Genomic DNA, 18,797 nt, shown 5'->3' on the forward strand with positions numbered 1-18,797 from the left:
TTAGTCTTTTCCCTCAAGTTCTGAGCTGCTGCTTTCTGCTAAAAACACAAAAATCTGCGTGTGAGCTTTTCTCTCTATCTCCCCCTCTACCCTTCTGAGACAGATGATGTAAACAAGTCCCTGACTGGCTTTATTTGCAACTTGTAGCAACTATTGTAGCTTCTTTATAATGCTGGGAGGATTAATTATAGCAACGTGATCTCAGAATAACCCTCTCAGCATTACAAAGAAGCTACAAAGTTGCAGATAAAGCCAGTCAGGGACTTGTTTACATCAGCTGTCTCAGAAGGGAGGGGGAGGAGGGGGAGACAGAGAGAAAGGTTCACACAGATTTATGTGTCCTCAGCAGAAAGCAGAAGCTAAGAACTGGGAGAAGGAGACTGAATATATAATAACAAGTATGGAATGAACTGTTAGTATCACCATGAACCGCAACATATCAAAAGTTATGTTTGGGGGAATACCCCTTTAATTGCATGAAATAAAGCGTTCAAGATTTTATACAGTGGTGGATAAACTTTGTTAGATGGTATGTTGCATGTGGCTGGATGTGGACCTGTGCACTAAATTGAAGGCAGAGGTGAGCTGGAGTGTTTTTATAGATATTAATGTTACCTTAGCCTGTTTGAAAAATTCAGTAATAGCTTGAATCTTGTCTTCATCCTGAACGGTCACCACAGCATGGGCTGGGACTCTTCCCAAATAACAGTTTTCATACTCGCTGACTGGTTTCCTTGTATTGTCTAAACACAGCAGCTCGTAATCCTTACCTCCATTCACTAAAGGACAATGACAAGTTATGAGATTGTTGTTTTTAAAGAGTAAAATAAAAAAGGCTATGTTTACCCAACGTATAAACAAGGTCCGTTATTTGGCACTCAAAACAACAGCCGTTTTAAATGAAATTACTTTAAAGTCTATGGACAACGGCCGGAAATAATTGACATGATCATTATTTCGCCCGCTGTAGCAAACAACGGCATTGAGTGCATTGACTTTAATGCAAATCATTGCATTAGAAAAAATATGTTGTGAGAACATAGCCTTAGGCCTCATTCACAAGTTCCGTAAATACAGTCTATGCACAGACTATGTGCTACGGACCGGAATAATGAATAATGAATGATGATGCTGGGAGTTCCCAGGTCCAGTCCATTGATTCTAATGGAGCCGTACTACAGAGGGGGAAAGGGTTTAGTCACACTGGGGGCGGGCCAGCCTCCAGTGATTCAGGTTGGCCGGTGCCCGGGTATAGAGCGGTGCCGTGTTCAGGAACCGGGCCTAGGTTCAAAAAACGGACAGCAGCAACGGCATCCCAGCGGCGGCACCGGTCTATTGATGTAAAAATCTTAAAGCGATGTACCTGATGGTACATTCGCTTTAAGCTTGTAGTACTGAGCATGCAGCCACCGTGATAATTCTGTGTACGAAAGGAGTTTGGTTACCTGCTGTAGTTTGCTTCACAAAAGCTATATCTCCGCTTTCCGCTTTTAAACATCTGCATGAGGAAAAATACGAATATATTATAGCAATATATAGTATACATTATATACTAGAAAGCAATGGGGTACCGACCCCTAAATGCCTGTCGTTCCTTGGAGGCTGAAACTTAACTTTTATTTTATTTCATATATATATATATATATATATATATATATATATATATATATATATATATAGATATATATATATATATATATAATACAGGTGCTCAATGCACACGAGCACCTGTATAAAGTTTTATAAATATAAATATATATATAGTTACGTTTTAGCCTCAAAGGAACGATAGGCATTTAGAGGTCGGTACCCAACTGCATTCTATTCATAGGATACCTTGCTGGGCTATTTCGCAAGTCCTGTCATTTTTTGATTGTTACTTGTTGGATTGTGGTTTCCTTGACTGAAGACCCCCCTTGGCTTAATTGTTTCTTCCTGGAGGAAAGTCTGGCTAGCTCACTGATGTTGAGAAACACATGATGGTGTCTCCGCAGTATTTCTGCATATTTGATTTCCCAGGGGGCAATGTTCCTAGATTTACTGACATTGAGAAACATGTGATGGTGTCTCTACAGTGTTTTGATTGCTCTTCCTGAGGTCAATCATCGTTCTCCTAACACCAATCCTGGTCACTGTGACAAGTGCCCAAGTGTACCAAAGCCCACCTTGCTGTTTCACCACCTCGCAGCACCCCGGTGCAGGGCACAAGTCTGAAAAAGGACTTCTCTACAAAGTGGTTTGGAGAAGTGTGACTAGCCTTCATGACTACTGTTTTCTTGGGTAATCTTGAGGGACTAGCGCCGCCCAGTCGTGTAACCCCAGGGCCTGTACTACTGGATCTGGCACTCTGTGATCTCTGCAGCATTAGGCAGAACTTCATAGCCATGAGTACAGGTTACTCCTCTATTTCATGTTACGTAACTAAAGCCAAGGTTGTAAGAATCGCCCCAAAAAAGTGCCATGCATATTGAACAAACCCCTAGCCTTATCTGAAGTCTTTAGTAGACTTTACAAGCCAAGTATTATTAACCTTAAGTCTAAACTGCTTAACAGTAGACTCACTAGTCTTAAAGGTAAACAGTGTCATAACTTCCTCTCAAGTGCAAAACTAAAACAAGCACTAAACTTATTATCAGGAAACACACTGTTTGTGCTACAAATAAACCTGTTACACTGTTAAAGTGATCTGGACTCTATGCTTTACAAACTGTAACACTGCATACAGGGAACACCAGGCACTACCTTTTAACCGATTTGTGTTGGGACCTAGTAATATGCTAACAATTTACTAGATCATTAGACATATCTGTGAGATATTCATTTTTGTACTCTGGAACCCCAAATTAAAGTTATCATTGTGATTTGTACCCTATAAGGCCAAGGCTTAAAATTTAACAAGAACATGACAACCAGCTGGCATCCCGTGGATCAGCGCTTGATAGCCTCTTGATGATAGGTCATCAATCAGTTATGCTGGGAAAACCACTAGGCCTAAAACTGAGCTGAGCCTAGTATTGCCTTTCATATTAACACAGGCAGGAGTACAGTGACAGGTGACACCAGTGTATAGATAACAGAGGTACACACAACAGATGTTGCTTACAACTCAACTCAATATCAACTCAATAACAACTCAATATCAACCCCACTCCCCAAGAATTACTCTTTTAACGGTCACTGAGCATGCCCCAAAGCCTTTGTCATTCATCTGAACAAGACAGATACTGTCCATTATTGTATATGTCTATGGGGATTTCTGTAGAGCTCTAAATGCTGTTAAAATAGTTCAGGCTCCATAAAAAAAACGAAAAAAACACGTTTCAGTACCTGGCTCTGATGAGTAAAAAGAAATATATATATCACGATTCACTTTAAATATTATTCAATGCAGGCAATAGTTCAAAATTTCCTAGAAATCACCTGAAGGCCACGTTCACACGCTGTAAGACAGTGGGCATTCTGTGACACGGCTGTGTCACAGAACGGCCACTATCTGTGAAGTTCACCCCGGCCGGTACTGCAGATAAACATCATTTTTTTTTAACTGCAATACGGGCACATTCGGGTGTGCCTGTGTTCCAATTAACCATTGCAGACAATGTAAAGTACGGCCAGAGCCATACTTTACATTGTCTGCACAGTCAATTTTGTGCAGCTGCTATTTAATGAATAGCGGCCGTACAAAATTGACACGTCAGTTTTCTGTGCAGCTGTATGGAATCCCAGCCAGAGTGTATACAGTGGGGGAGATTTATCAAACATGGTGTAAAGTGAAACTGGCTTGGTTGCCCCTAGCAACCAATCAGGTTCCACCTTTTATTCCTCACAGACTATTTGGAAAATGAAAGGTGGAATCTGATTGGTTGCTAGGGGCAACTGAGCCAGTTTCACTTCACACCATGTTTGATAAATCTCCCCCAGTCTGTATACACTCTGGCCTGCATTTCTATAGTAGTTAAAGCGATCGTCCGCTGTGATTAAATAATGGCCGTTGTTGCAAACCTGCAACAACGGCCATTCTTTAATTAAAAAGTACCCTGTGTGAATGTGGCCCAAGACATATTAGGATGTTTAAACAGAATGAAGTCCTGCACACTAAGGCCATGTCCACACAAAGTAAAAATAAGAGCAAAATACGTCCATATTTGGATAAATACGGCCTGAAATAATAATAATAATCATGTTCTTTATTTCAGGCCGTGTTTATCCAAATATGGACGTATTTTGCTCTTATTCTTACGTTGTGTGAACATAGCCTAAGGGTAAATTCACACGGGCGTCTCGCACAAGAAATCCGCAGCTAATCCGCAGCTAATCCGCAATACACATATTATTCTTATTCTTATTATTAATACGTGTATTGCGGATTAGCTGCGGATTAACTGCAGATTTCTTATGCGAGACGCCCGTGTAATTTACCCTAAGAAAGTATTTTAGCAAACTGGCTGAGGAAAGTATTTCTATTTCTTTTAATGGCAGAATTATATAGGTATCACTAAACTGCTGCCATAAAGCATCTCAAGGCACAATGATCGGTAAAGGAAATGTCTACTCACCTGAAGGCACCATCATATCCCCAATAGGGCTCGTCTTCAGATTGCTTACACTTCTTATCCTTTTGTCCTGCGCACAGCTTGCACAGTTTTTCCTCCTTGGCACCTGGTGCACAACTGCCTGAGAAGAACTTTGCAACGGCTGTATAAAAGATGACAAAAAAGTACTTACTATATCTGTATGGCTGTTGGGATATAGAGAGCTCTTCTCAAATTATTGTAATATCATGAATCATGATATTACAATGATTTGAGAAAAGCTCTCTTTCTTCTATTTGAACAATAACTTTTGACTTTCATCAGACATGTAAAAAGTTATTTTGATGACAGGTACTCTAAAGGTACTTTAACAGATTACAGAGAGTTTTGCACAAAACCACTGATAACACATAACAGACCCCTAGGATTTGCAGCCAAGCTGTTTTAGGCTGGTTTCACACAGTGTTTTGCACTCTGTTCCCCCCCCCATACGTTTTTTTTGCAAAATGGATGAAAAAAGGAAGCGTTTGCGTGCCTCTGTTTCGATCAGTTTTGACCAGGCTTAGGCATAAATTGTGCAATAAATTTTGCAATATGTATCCAGGCACTTGCATTTGATGATGATTTTTGCGTAACAACCATAAAATTTTGCGCAGCCCAAAAAAACCTCCTCCTGCTCAAAAAAAATAGTGCAGATGATGCACTAATGGGACAGTGCCATCTACTGTCAGTTCAATGTAAGCACTGTACTGTATTTCCCAACAAGAGGAAGCAGCTGTGTGTCCAAGTATGATTAAAAAAAAATAATCTGTACACTTTTCAACAAATTAGAGATAAAGTGAGAAAACCAGTGAAGTGATAACATTATGACCTGGAGCGATAAAATCTGGCCAAGGCAATTTTACATTCCCCGGTATAGAATATATCCCCTGGGGTATACTGTAGCCTGAAAAACAGTGATAACTTAGAGGCATATATTCTGGCCTAGACTGTTTTATACCCCCCTAGGGTATACTGTGGCCTAGTTTCACATTAGATGGCTATATTTTGGCCTGGATGGGTATACTCTGGCCTAAGCTATGTTACACCGCGGGGTATAGTTTGGTCTAGGCTATTTTACACACTGGGTATAGTTTGGCCTAGGCTATTTTATACCCCAGGCTATATTCTGTCCTGGAGGGGTATAGTTTAGCCTAGGCTATTTTATACCCCGGGGTATACTCTGGCCTCGGCCATTTTATACCCCGGGCAATATATTGTCCTGGAGGGGTATAGTTTGGACTAGGCTATTTTATACCCCGGGGTATACTCTGGACTAGGCTATTTTATACCCCGGGGTATACTCTTGCCTAGGCCAAACTATACCCTGGATGGGGTTTAATCTGGCCTGCTACACCGGAACCACATTCATGAAGGGGAACCTGCACGGAACCTGGGTAGCCAGCCCGCATGTAATAGGAGTCCAAGGAAGCAGTGCATGGATCCAGCATTTCCAAAAAAGATTTCTTAAAATCTAAACTTTATTGCATATTCAAAAAAAGATTAAAAGAGATCCCACTAGGGATAACACACTGGCTAGATGACGCGTTTCGCGCATGCGCACTTAATCATGTCTGCGATCCAATCCCAGGCTGTATCATCGTAACAGCTTATTCCGACCAACTTAAGTCTATGAGAATACTTGTAGACTTGTACAGCAGTGCTTCCCAACCATTGGCTTCCAGTCCTCATGTTATACTGCATGATATGTAGTTGTCATTTCTCAGACCAGTGGATGAGGATATTGAAGAGCTTTTACCTTTCTCGATAGATGATTCTTCTGGTCCATCCCACTTTAATAGGCCTTTAGCCCTTAGAACTCCAACTGGAACATTCCAGCCTGCTGTTCTTCCTCTGCCAGTGTGGCAGGATTTCTTGCCCTCAAGATCCTTTAACATAAAATTGCTGGATTTTTTCACAAGTGCCACTGCATAATAGCATGTATCTGGGTCTGTAAAAGGAAAAATGTACAGGATTGTCATACTGCACGTTGCAATCATAGGTAATAATGTGCCAATGGAAAGGTAAGTGGGTGCCATAGGTGTCTGGCAGTGAATTTTCCCTCTCTCTTTTTCCAAACACGAGTCAGACAGTACCTAGCTTGCCACTCCATCTGGCTCAGGGCAGAATTGGTGAGGAGCTAAGTATGGGCCCCTACACACTTATGTACCTGTATGCTCGAGGTTCACTCATCTCTAGTCCTGGCCAAAGCTTTGATTAGTAAAAACTATCTTTATAATATAGAATTAAAAGTCACTTATTTTATCCCTTGTTTTTGGGCAGCAAAAGCAGATATCATGGGTGGTAGCCACATATAGTGCCCTGACACATGCTTCAAGGCAATAGCCTCTTCATCAGATTGCTAGGACAATGGACTGATATTATCATTAAATAGTACTATCTACACAGTCAGAGCATAGGGTCAGTTGTTTTTTTTATATTGTATTTCATTGGTCTGTTTTATTATGGATTTGTGGCTCTGGAGCTGCGGCCTGTGCTATTCATACCATACTCTTACAAGTGGTTGTGGCTATGCACAACCTACCAGGTGAGTATTGATCCTGCTGCTATGGAGTGCAGGCTTCGCTGTGTGATACATATCAGGCGCTTTGCCTATTTTTTTAATTGTATATTTTGCCTCTGGTTTCGACTTTTTCACTATTTTGCACAGCAGCTACTGCTCATCTTAGACTACGGCTACTTGAACCTAATTTTAGGGCCCAACTTCTGTCTACATAAGACATGATTCTACTTTTAATTGTATAATGAATGGATATTATTGCTATCATTGTAAACACAAGACTAGTGATGAGCGATTTTACAGTAATAGTGAAGCAAAGCGCTAGTCTCAGCAGTTGGCTTGTCAGCTGGCTGCCTTTGAACTCCATGCCATTCTACTCTGGGTGCTTGGAAAAGCTGGGTCCAGTCCTGGGAAACATCTCCCAGTTTCCTAGGACTGGATCCAGCTTTTCCTGGCATCCAGGGTGGAGCGGCATGGAGTTCAAAGCAGCTAGCTGACAAGCCGACTACTGAGACTAGTAAAGCGCTATGCTTCACTACTGTAAATTCACTCATTCCTACACAAGACAATTAAGGATCTAATAATTTTTTTGTGAATCAACCTGTAAGAAATAGACTCTAGTAGCAAAGTATAGAGATGATCGAACAGCACTGATGTAGATATAAAGAACTAAATGATAATGTGAAGATGTTTGTAACCCCAGGTGACCCCGGACGCTCGTCTAAGTAAAAGATGGAGAAAATTACACTATTCACCTAGAGTATAGGGATAAGGGGAGTTAAATATTAGGGTTTGTTGAAGGAGTATTTCTGGAAGGACGGTTGTCGGGTGGGACACCCCTTGAGGGAGGGAGGTTAAATTTGATTTAAAGGGGGTCGGTGGGATTTGGGGGGGGGGGGGGGGGACATGGATGAATTAGCCTATGGTATGAAGCTCCCTACCTGATTGCTTGATTTTAAATAAACATGGTTGTAATTGTTATATTGAAGTTTAATGTAAATAAAACAAAAAAAATTTGGGCAAAATAAAAATAATGCTTTTATTTGTATAGCACACACAGATTCACATAGTTTTGCCAATTATTGCTCTCTGTCCCCAATAGGGCTCACAATCTGAATTTACCTACCTGTATGTTTTGTCCGTGCTGTCAGTTTTCAGGGCTGTACAAATGATACAAGGTTTGTTTGTGCAGGCCGGCAGCTTGATTTCTTGTGCTGTGTGAAGGCACTGCAAAATCAGTGAGATTGGTGCTCGATTTTGGCCACCCGTGGTTGAGAAATCTATTTAAAGGACCATAAGGGTCTTCAGGTGTGAGTCTAATCATCCCTACCTTAAATTGGGAGACTGACACATAACTGGAACCCTCATTTTTCTATACAACACTTGTTCCTCAGTCATTATTATAAAGTCCCATAGTTGTGTAAACCATTGAGTTGCCTTATCTCTCAACACCTCCATAATGCATTACCTTTCTCAGTTCCATAGTTTTCTGCCAGGATTGGCTTCAGGTTATATGGATTCAGAGAAGCCTTGTATATATCACCACTATCCAAATCGATTGCATCTGCTATTCCGTCCTGAAAAGGAAAAAAAAAGCCCCCCCCCCCCTTATTTTCCATGACTTATAAAATAAACATGAAAACAACTTTGGTTCAAGAAGGAAAGAGCCAGCTCTCTAAGACCACCTCTCTAATGTCAACAAGCTGATTGCTGAGGGTCTAACTGATGGGAACTCCACCGATCTCGAGAATGGGGGTGCATTTAAGTGCATACCCCGCCATGTCAGCCATTGCTACCTGCACTCTGCTACAGTTGCCATACATCCCCATTCATAGGTCAGGGTTGTCCCTGCGGTCAGACACTCAGCATTCTGCTCTATCCTATGGATACCGGATCGCAAGCGGAGATGGGAACACTCTTTTATTGCTCAACTTAAAACAAGACTGGATTATTCTAAAGCTTCCTTAACCAACTGGTGCTTTCCAAATGTGATGAGTTATCATTGCATTACGTATAGTCTTACAGCAATGGCCTTGAAACAGTCATCAGTAGAGCCTTTATGGACACAGGACAGGGAGATCTTGTCACCGGCACAGGTTCGGGCTAATTCGTTGCATTTTTTCATTTCTTGGTCAGACTTTACACACCAGCGGATGTTATTTGTAGGGGCAGAAAGGCACACAGCTATGGGGGGAAAAAGGTAAAAAGTTGATTTAGATTCAATGGTTTACATTCTTAGACTTCAAAGAATATTTAAGCTACCTGCAACTTTACAGTCATTGTTTAACTGGTAACCATAAACATTATATCATAAGAAAGTGGCCATGTGTTTGTAGCGCTGTATAACCACTTTAAGAAGACTACTGGGGACACTTATGAAAACCGTCACACGCCTCTTAGTGAATCCAACCTGGCCTGGCCTGCTGCACGACAGGGGCAGAAATCTACATCTGCTCCTGAGCAGGTGTAGATTTCTGCCATAATTTACTGCTGCAAACAGACATAAATCATGGATAATCAGGTGCAGGAGGAGGCCACGCCTTCTCCCCACCTTGCCGAACACCTCCTGCCAAAACTGTCAATTTTAATTTGTTTTTCATGTCGATTGTGTCAGACTCATTAATCTGGATGGTTTTTCACAGGACAAAAGTAAAACCCAACCATCCTGCCACTCTAGAAGTGGCTGTTTTTTTTTAGAATAGAAAACCCATTAAATAAAAATCATGGTTTGCTTGGTAAATCTGTCAGTTGATGGATTTTAAAAGACAAACCCACAACATGCCCACTTGGCAGGTTTTTGAACAGAAATTATGTGTTTGTTAGGTTTTTGGAAAAATTGTGCACACCATTAGTAAATATGTCAGAACACTAAACTGACATTGAAAATGGACAAAAACTTTACAATTTGTTGCTGGTAACATGTTAGTTAATCCGCCCGAATGATATTAATTCATATTTTCTTTTGGTGAAACTGTGAACTGCCAAATGGGCTCTAAGCCAAGACTGGTGATTTGGAGGTCTCTTAGTCATGACCCATTTTAGTGGGTGGCTCCTAAACCCAAAGAGGCCCTAAAGGCAAGGAGAGGTAATGAGAAGGTACTATTTTTTTTTTCATTTCGTCTGGAATGTAATAATTATGAGAATATGGCTGGGTCTAATTAATTCAGGGCTCATATCTGGACTTTGATTTATATAAAGGGTTTGGTCTGTGATCTGAACAATTTAGGCATCTGGTCTGCTGTAGGATTATTATAGGCTGGTCTGATTAATTTAGGCCCTGGTCTACTGTTGGATAATAGGAAGGGGGGGGGGCCTTTGTCCTGTTATAAGTGACGGCCTAGAGTGTCTTTGCCCTAGGTCTGCAACGCCTCTCCTCTCTCCCTCCCCACCCTCCCCATCAGGATTTCTGTTCGTTGCTTGTTTAAACTGCACTTGTGTTGCTACTGTACAGGTGCATTTTAGACAAGTGATGAATAGGGGAAATCCTGCCTGGGGGCGTTCCTAATGATGAGGAGGGTGGGGAGGAAGAAAGGAGAGGTGTCGCAGACCTGGCAAAGACTCTCTAGGCCACACCTGTTTGACTTTCCTGCTACAGATTAAAATATAATTTTTTGCTCTAAAAGACACAACCGGTAAGGATTTATTCTCATTAAACGGATGGTACTAACAGTTTGGTGGGGTGTATTAGTGGATAAAGAGTCGCTTTAAACTGTTATTAGGAGCTTTGATATATTTTTATAAAGATTTATGTATTTTTATTTTATTTTTTTTATTTTAAACTTTTTTAGTCCCCCTAAAGATATTTGCGATGGCACTTTAAAGTTTTAATTATAAGGGAATTTATCACTAGGTTTATGCTGCCCTCATCATTCTGTTCAGCCGTTCTCTTGATATACAGGTGAATGAGCTTCTAGCTGCGTCCCTCCGTCCCCCCTTAGGCTGCTGATTGACAACTGTCTGTCTATGCATAGTATATATACACACAGTATAGATAGACAACTGCCAATCAGCAGCCAGTGGGCAGAGAGGGCTGGTGCTCTTGAATATCCAGGACTACTGAACACGCACACATAATGGAAAGGACTAATTATTGTCTTTGTTATTCAGGAGGATATCTCTGAATCAGCTGCACAGGACAACATTATTTTATTCAGCTGCTGAAGTGGTGTATTCTTTCCAGTTTGACACAGTGCTCTCTGCTGCCACCTCTGCCTGTGACAGAAACTGTCCAGAGCACTAGCAAATCCCCATAAAAAAAAACATTGGACAGCTCCTGTGACAGACAGAGGTGGCAGCAGAGAGCACTATGTCAGACTTGAAAGAATACATCACTTCCTGTAGGACATACAGCAGCTGATAAGTACTTGATGGCTTGAGATTTTTTATATAAAAGTAATTTACAAATTACTGAAATAATTTACTGAATAACTGACACCAGTTGATTTGAAAAATTATTTTCTCTGGAGTACTCCTTTAATTACAACAGCGATTATAATACTAAACACCATAATTATCAGTATTACTGCTACTCTATGTTAACTAATGTTACATAAACTTAAAAAAAAAAATAAACATGATGTTATATGCAAGCCAGAAAACATTTAACCATTTGTAAAAAATACTATACCTTGAAGTCTCTACCATAGAGTTAGGATTTTTATTATTTTTATAAAATTATTATATTGATATAATAACTGTCTGTGCATAATTGAATAGTAATGTGTTCAAAGTGTCACTTACCCAGCATGCCCAGGCACAAGGTCAGCAGGAAGGTAGGTGCCATGGTCACAGCAGTGTCTCCTTCACAAACTGACAGAACTCAGTTTGTGGAGAGATGTCCGGAGGAATCTTCGCCTTTTTATACAAGCACGGGGGGAGCTGACTGGGCAGATTTGGTCTCTGCAATGTTTACCTACTAGTGTTTCTCAACATTAACCTCCTCCTCTTCTCTCTCTAGCAAATCTCCATCCTTCTGGCACCATAACACTTTGATGTGAATGGCTCTGGGAAGGGATAATTCATTATCTATTAGGAAATTAAGTAGGTGAAATAGAAGGGAAATTCCTGCTCTTCTACTTTCACTTGGCATGAGTTCATATTGGTGAAGAGAAGATAAGTCATTCTCTATAGCCGCATCAGTCTTTTGTCTTTCTTATGACCAACCCTCAGTACTGGCATCCTTTGGATTAGAAGCAACATTTGATATTCAACTAATTACAATTAATTAGTATTAGATTTGTATTCAAGCTCTTTGGCCCCAGTCCAAAATGTGTGATACAGGTCCACGCCTACCATGTGCCAAATCCCATTGTTATTTATTTGGTAGAGGCATTCAGGAACCAGGTTGAAGGGACAGCTTTCTCTGTGGGAGCTTAGATGGAGCACATCTGTTGCAGCAGGGTAGGACACCTGGGATGGCTGGGACCTGTGTTCTTCTGCCCGTCAAGGTTGTTGTCATACCGGCCACACTGAAGTGTGCTGGAGTGTCTGGGACTTACAAACTCTTCTCTAGCCCGTGTTGTGTGCTTCTCTTACCAGAGGTGATAAAAATAACTGTCTGACTTCCAGTCAGTTTCTTTTCGCATCTATACCCACAATACCCACTGCAGGTATAGGTTTATTAAAGATTTGTAGTTTGACAACCACTCGGTCCTAGTCCCGGACCGAAGCCCTGTAAGGTCATAGGTTGATGCTAGAGGGCACATGTAAATCTTTGTCTTGCAGGCTGTGTAACTTTTGATGGCGAGGTCAAAATCAGAGTACAGTTACCTTAAAAACACTAAATACGGGTAACTTATAAGGAACAGGCTATTTTTTATGATAAGCAGAGGTCCAAGTATCAGCAATCTGGGTACAGATAAGTATGCTCAATAATCAGCCAGAGGGTGGTAGACAGGTACCAGCAATATGGTTGGACGGGATTTCAGAAGCCACAGTTTGGTGCACCGGTGTTAGTAACAGCAGACCAATAGAGTGAAGAGACTGATAAAGGCAGATAGCACAATAATCTTACAAAAAGTAAGTGGAAAGGCCATGCTTATATGGGAATTTCAGGAATGGAGACAATTAAGAGGAAGTCTGTAAAAATATATTTTTTAAAATACAGCAGGGGGGAAAATGATAGGGAACAAGTACTTACCTCCCCCTGTGCCCGTGAACCGCTATGCCAGATGGTGGGGAATCCCGCCAGAAGCCTTTTTTCCTCGAGTGATGACATCACAACTCGGGGGGGTTGGGAATGCCCGACACAGCTGATGGACAGCCCGCTCAGCCAATCAGTGGCTGGAGCGGCGTCCTGCCCAAGTTACTGACTGGCTGAGAGAGCTGTCAATCAGCTGGGTCGTGGAATTGGCAGCAGAGTAGATCCTGGTGCCTGGTGGGGGTCCTGAGGACGGTCAGAAGGTGGTTCGTCAGTATGGAGAGAGGTAAGTTAGTTCATTTGTTGTTTCTTCCCTCCTACCTTGTGTCCTGCCATTTGCAAAAAAGCCCTCACGCCGGACTTCTCATTTAACTCCTTTCAGCACCATGACATACAGTTGCGTTGTGGTGGCGGTAAGGGGCTATAGAGGGGGGGTCACAATGTGGACTCTACTCTATACCATGCGGCCCCTAACTGCTATCAGAAAGAGGGCCACTGCTAGATCCTCTGTGCCGGCTACTTAACCATGTCGAAATTGACAGTGGCGTTTAAATGTAGCAAGGCTAAGAATAAAACAAAGGGCTATGGCTTTTTAAATACAAGGAACAAAAAAACTAGTGCAAAAATGAAAATTGGCTGTGACATGAAGGGGTTAATCTATCACAGGAGCTGTCCAGCATGTTCAGTAGCTCAGTGAGCAGTGGAGCTCAAGAGTATTTGGGCTCAAGTCCTGACAGAGCTCCTACCCATTCTAGAATGTTCCCTGTAAGCGTATACTGTATGCTGGTGTGAAAAGTATATTAAACTTTTACTTTTAACCACACCTGGAACAAATATAGTTTCAGCATATAATGTGAGAACACAATATAAAAAACTGAATAAATAGGGCATTTTTAGTGACTCTCAACCAACAGGCCCCACAGTTTTCCTAGTGGGACACTGCACCTCTACACCCTTTACTAATACACCCTTTCTACAGTAAATTGGTTGCCTGTTGACATTCATTATTAGAATTGGCCAAAGTTGTCAAATAATAATTAATTCACACCAAACACTGCTATTGATTGTGCATTTACAAGAATCTATTTCAGTCTACTCTAATAAATAATAATATTTATTTGTATAGCGCCAACAGATTCTACAGCGCTGTACAGATTTCAGTATAATAATAATTCAGTATTTCAGTATTATATTAATAATACCAGCAATTTCTTTTGATCTTTCCCCTAACTAACCTCAGATTGTACTCTCTTGTTCTTGTGTTTAGTTTCTTTTATAATTGAATCCCTCAAGTTAAAAGAGACATAATAGGAAGCGTACAGAACAGTCTTTAATAAATGAACAACAACCTACTGTTTGGCGGGAGAGGTGCGACACAGTAACGCCCCTAAAACAGTAAAATCAATACACATAATAATTATAAAAGACAAACATAAACACATAGGGGGAGATTTATCAAAGGGTATAAAATTTAGACTGGTGCAAACTGCCCACAGCAACCAATCACAGCTCAGCTTCCAGCTCTGATGAAAGTAAAGAGGATCTGTGATTGGTTGCAGTGGGCAGTTTGCACCAGTCTAAATTATACACCCTTTGATAAATCTCCCCCAATGTGAATAAAGAAGAGCAAAGACTAATAGTTAAAATTCATCTAAATATTCATAAAACCATTACAGATAATCTGATGCCACTTAGAATGTCTGTTATGTCATTATGGGTCCGATCACGTGATCGGCTTTTTTCAAAGAGAAACTTTATTGATGGTCATATATGCAGAGGAATGTATATATATATATATATATATATATATATATATATATATATATACATACATAATATTTCATATCTAAACATTCCTCCACATAAATACATATAATTTTATTTAATCTTATTACATATATTCTTTTGTTAGAATTATTATAGTTAGCTCAGTATATGCTTATCCCATTCACAAGCTATTTTCCTAACAAACAAGTCATTTTTATTATAAGATCTATTATATAATTCTAAACCAGTCTCTAAATTACTAACATACGTCATCTATTAACGATTTGCTAAATAAATGCTTTGACACATGAATGAATGCTCCGATCACGTCTGGAGAAGCGTGCCTACGCACACGAAACAGCTGTCACGTACGCTATACCGCATGGTGCTGGCGTCTGAATCGCCCTGGAATATGGACTGTTTTCAAGATATTTACAATAAAGTCAAGTTTTATGGTGAGTGCCCTCCGATCATCTTTTTCCTATTTTGAATGCTCCGATCAGTTACATATTTATATACACTCACCGGCCACTTTATTAGGTACACCATGCTAGTAACGGGTTGGACCCCCTTTTGCCTTCAGAACTGCCTCAATTCTTCGTGGCATAGATACAACAAGGTGCTGGAAGCATTCCTCAGAGATTCTGGTCCATATTGACATGATGGCATCACACAGTTGCCGCAGATTTGTCGGCTGCACATCCATGATGCGAATCTCCAGTTCCACTACATCCCAAAGATGCTCTATTGGATTGAGATCTGGTGACTGTGGAGGCCATTTGAGTACAGTGAACTCATTGTCATGTTCAAGAAACCAGTCTGAGATGATTCTAGCTTTATGACATGGCGCATTATCCTGCTGAAAGTAGCCATCAGATGTTGGGTACATTGTGGTCATAAAGGGATGGACATGGTCAGCAACAATACTCAGGTAGGCTGTGGTGTTGCAACGATGCTCAATTGATACCAAGGGGCCCAAAAAGTGCCAAGATAATATTCCCCACACCATGACACCACCACCACCAGCCTGAACCGTTGATACAAGGCAGGATGGATCCATGCTTTCATGTTGTTGACCCCAAATTCTGACCCTACCATCCGAATGTCGAGACTCATCAGACCAGGCAACGTTTTTCCAATCTTCTACTGTCCAATTTCGATGAGCTTGTGCAAATTGTAGCCTCAGTTTCCTGTTCTTAGCTGAAAGGAGTGGCACCCGGTGTGGTCTTCTGCTGCTGTAGCCCATCTGCCTCAAAGTTCAAGGTACTGTGTGTTCAGAGATGCTCTTCTGCCTACCTTGGTTGTAACGGTTGGCTATTTGAGTCACTGTTGCCTTTCTATCAGCTCGAACCAGTCTGCCCATTCTCTTCTGACCTCTGACATCAACAAGGCATTTCCGCCCACAGAACTGCCGCTCACTGGATGTTTTTTCTTTTTCGGACCATTCTCTGTAAACCCTAGAGATGGTTGTGCGTGAAAATCCCAGTAGATCAGCAGTTTCTGAAATACTCAGACCAGCCCTTCTGGCACCAACAACCAGGCACTCAAATCACCTTTCTTCCCCATACTGATACTCGGTTTGAACTGCAGGAGATTGTCTTGACCATGTCTAAATGCCTAAATGAGTTGCTGCCATGTGATTGGCTGATTAGAAATTAAGTGGTAACGTGCAGTTGGACAGGTGTACCTAATAAAGTGGCCTGTGAGTGTATGTCCCGCTTTATATATGTCCCATTCTAAACAGCCGCCCCAAACACTTGTTTGGTATAAACCAACCTACTATGTCTGACTGATACGGCTGTCGGCTGCAGTAAAACATTTCCCTTCTGCTTACACTGTTAACATCAGACAATCATCAATAAAGTTTCTTTTGGAAAAAAGCCTGATCACGTGATCGGAGCCATAATGACATCACAGACATTCTAAGTAGCCTCAGATTATCTGTAATGGTTTTATGAATATTTAGATGAATTTTAACTATTAGTCTTTGCTCTTCTTTTTTCAAATTGTGTTTATGTTTGTCTTTTATAATTATTATGTATATTAACCCATATGCGTTTTTGTTTTTCCCTCCTCGTGTATATAAGGCCATAGCGCCTGCATTTTTCCACCTAGAGACCCAAATGAGCCCTTATTTTTTGCGCAACTAATTGTACTTTGCTATGGCAGATAAAATTTTTGCCTAAAATGTGCCGGGAAACCAGAAAAAAATTATATGTGTGGTGAAATTGAAAAAAAAAAATGTTTTTTTTTTTTTATTTGGGGGGGGGGGGGGGGGGGGTTGTTTTTTACTTTGTTCGCCCTGGGGTAAAACTGACTCATTATATATGTTCCTTAAGTTGTTACGATTACAACGATATGTAACATGTATAACTTTTATTTGATTTGATGGCTTGTAAAAAATTAAAACCTTTTAAAGAAAATATATGTTCCTTAAAATCGCTCCATTCCCAGGCTTATAGCGCTTTTATCCTTTGGTCTATGGGTCTGTGTGAGGTGTCATTTTTTGCGCCATGATGTAATCTTTCTATCGGTACCTTGTGTAACGCCTGGACTAGTGGATCCACTGGACCATCACCAGCGATGGCACTAACCTCCCCAGGGAGCGGAGACTAAGGGGCCGCTGGTTTTCACCAGAGCCCGCCGCAAGGCGGGATGGACTTGCTGCGGCAGGCGACCCCCAGGTCGCTACCCCTGGCTTGGTTGCTGGTGACGGCAGGCGAGGCGTGGCAGGAGCAGTAGGCAGGAGATGGTGCTGCAGAGGTCAGTGGACGTAACCGCAGGTGACAGGCAATACACAGGAGCAATGGTGATGCAGGGGAACAGGAACCAGGAACAAGGACTAGGGACAAGGTGGCGGATAGGAATCAGGAACAGGGACTAGGAACCAGGTAACGGCCGGGAATCAGGAACAACAGGGAGCTGGGCCAAACGCTATGGGAAGCATGTAGAGGCTCCAACACCAGGGACAGGGCATGCTGGGATTTATAGGGGAGTGATTGGGTGCAACTACCAATTAGGTGCGGACTGGCCCTTTAAATCTGAGACAGCCGGCGCGCGCGCGCCCTAGGAGGCGGGGACGCGCGCGCCGGCCGGCACAGACGGAGGCAGGAGCGGGACCAGGTAAGGCGCCCCCCGGGGCCGAACATGTAGCAGCGCCGGGTCCCTGCACCGGGACCCCGGCAGCTGCATGGGATGGAGGGAGGTCGCGGCGGCGGCCCGGAGCCCGGGACGCCGCCGCGGCCGTGACAGTACCCCCCCCCCTTTGGCCTCCCCCTCTTTCTAACCTGCAGGAACCTCTTGATGAGATCTTGGTCCAGGATGTTAGCCTCGGGTTCCCAGGACCTCTCCTCAGGACCAAATCCTTTCCAGTCCACCAGGAAGAACCTTCTCCCTCTGACAGTCTTCATGGCCAGAATGTCCTTAACAGCGTAGACGTCGTCAGAGACGGCTTGTGGAGCAGAGAATGAAGACCTATCGGAGAACCGGTTCAGGACCACTGGTTTTAAGAGGGAAACATGGAAGGAGTTCGGAATCCGCATAGTGGGGGGTAGGCGGAGTTTGTAGGTGACAGGGTTGATGCGTCTTAGCACCGAGAAAGGACCGAGGAATCGAGGGCCCAACTTGTAGCTGGGGATCTTGAGTCGGACATATTTGGCCGAGAGCCAGACTTTGTCACCTGGGAGAAAATTCGTGGCAGGTCTCCTCTTATCAGCCTGGTCCTTCATGCGTTCGGAGGCTTTGAGTAAGGACTGTCGAGTTTGTTCCCAGATCGATTGCAGGTCAGATAACAACTCCT

The 18,797-nt window shown here is 42.1% G+C and overlaps 1 protein-coding gene across 1 annotated transcript in view; it reads right to left on the reverse strand.

Annotated features, from left to right (window-relative positions):
* The window catches only part of LOC138795910 (serotransferrin-A-like), a 31,550-nt gene extending 19,608 nt beyond the window's left edge, over positions 1-11,942 (reverse strand). The window contains exons 1-7 of the mRNA XM_069975637.1: positions 11,833-11,942; positions 9,116-9,276; positions 8,561-8,669; positions 6,331-6,522; positions 4,557-4,695; positions 1,446-1,498; positions 616-779 (exon numbers count right to left, since the gene is read on the reverse strand). Of these exons, the coding sequence (XP_069831738.1) occupies positions 616-779; positions 1,446-1,498; positions 4,557-4,695; positions 6,331-6,522; positions 8,561-8,669; positions 9,116-9,276; positions 11,833-11,875 (861 nt within the window). The 5' untranslated portion in view covers positions 11,876-11,942. The remainder of the gene's footprint in view (positions 1-615; positions 780-1,445; positions 1,499-4,556; positions 4,696-6,330; positions 6,523-8,560; positions 8,670-9,115; positions 9,277-11,832) is intronic.
* Positions 11,943-18,797: the final 6,855 nt, after the last annotated feature.

This window comes from Dendropsophus ebraccatus, chromosome 6, assembly GCF_027789765.1.
Source record: "Dendropsophus ebraccatus isolate aDenEbr1 chromosome 6, aDenEbr1.pat, whole genome shotgun sequence".
Taxonomy (NCBI): Eukaryota; Metazoa; Chordata; class Amphibia; order Anura; family Hylidae; genus Dendropsophus; species Dendropsophus ebraccatus.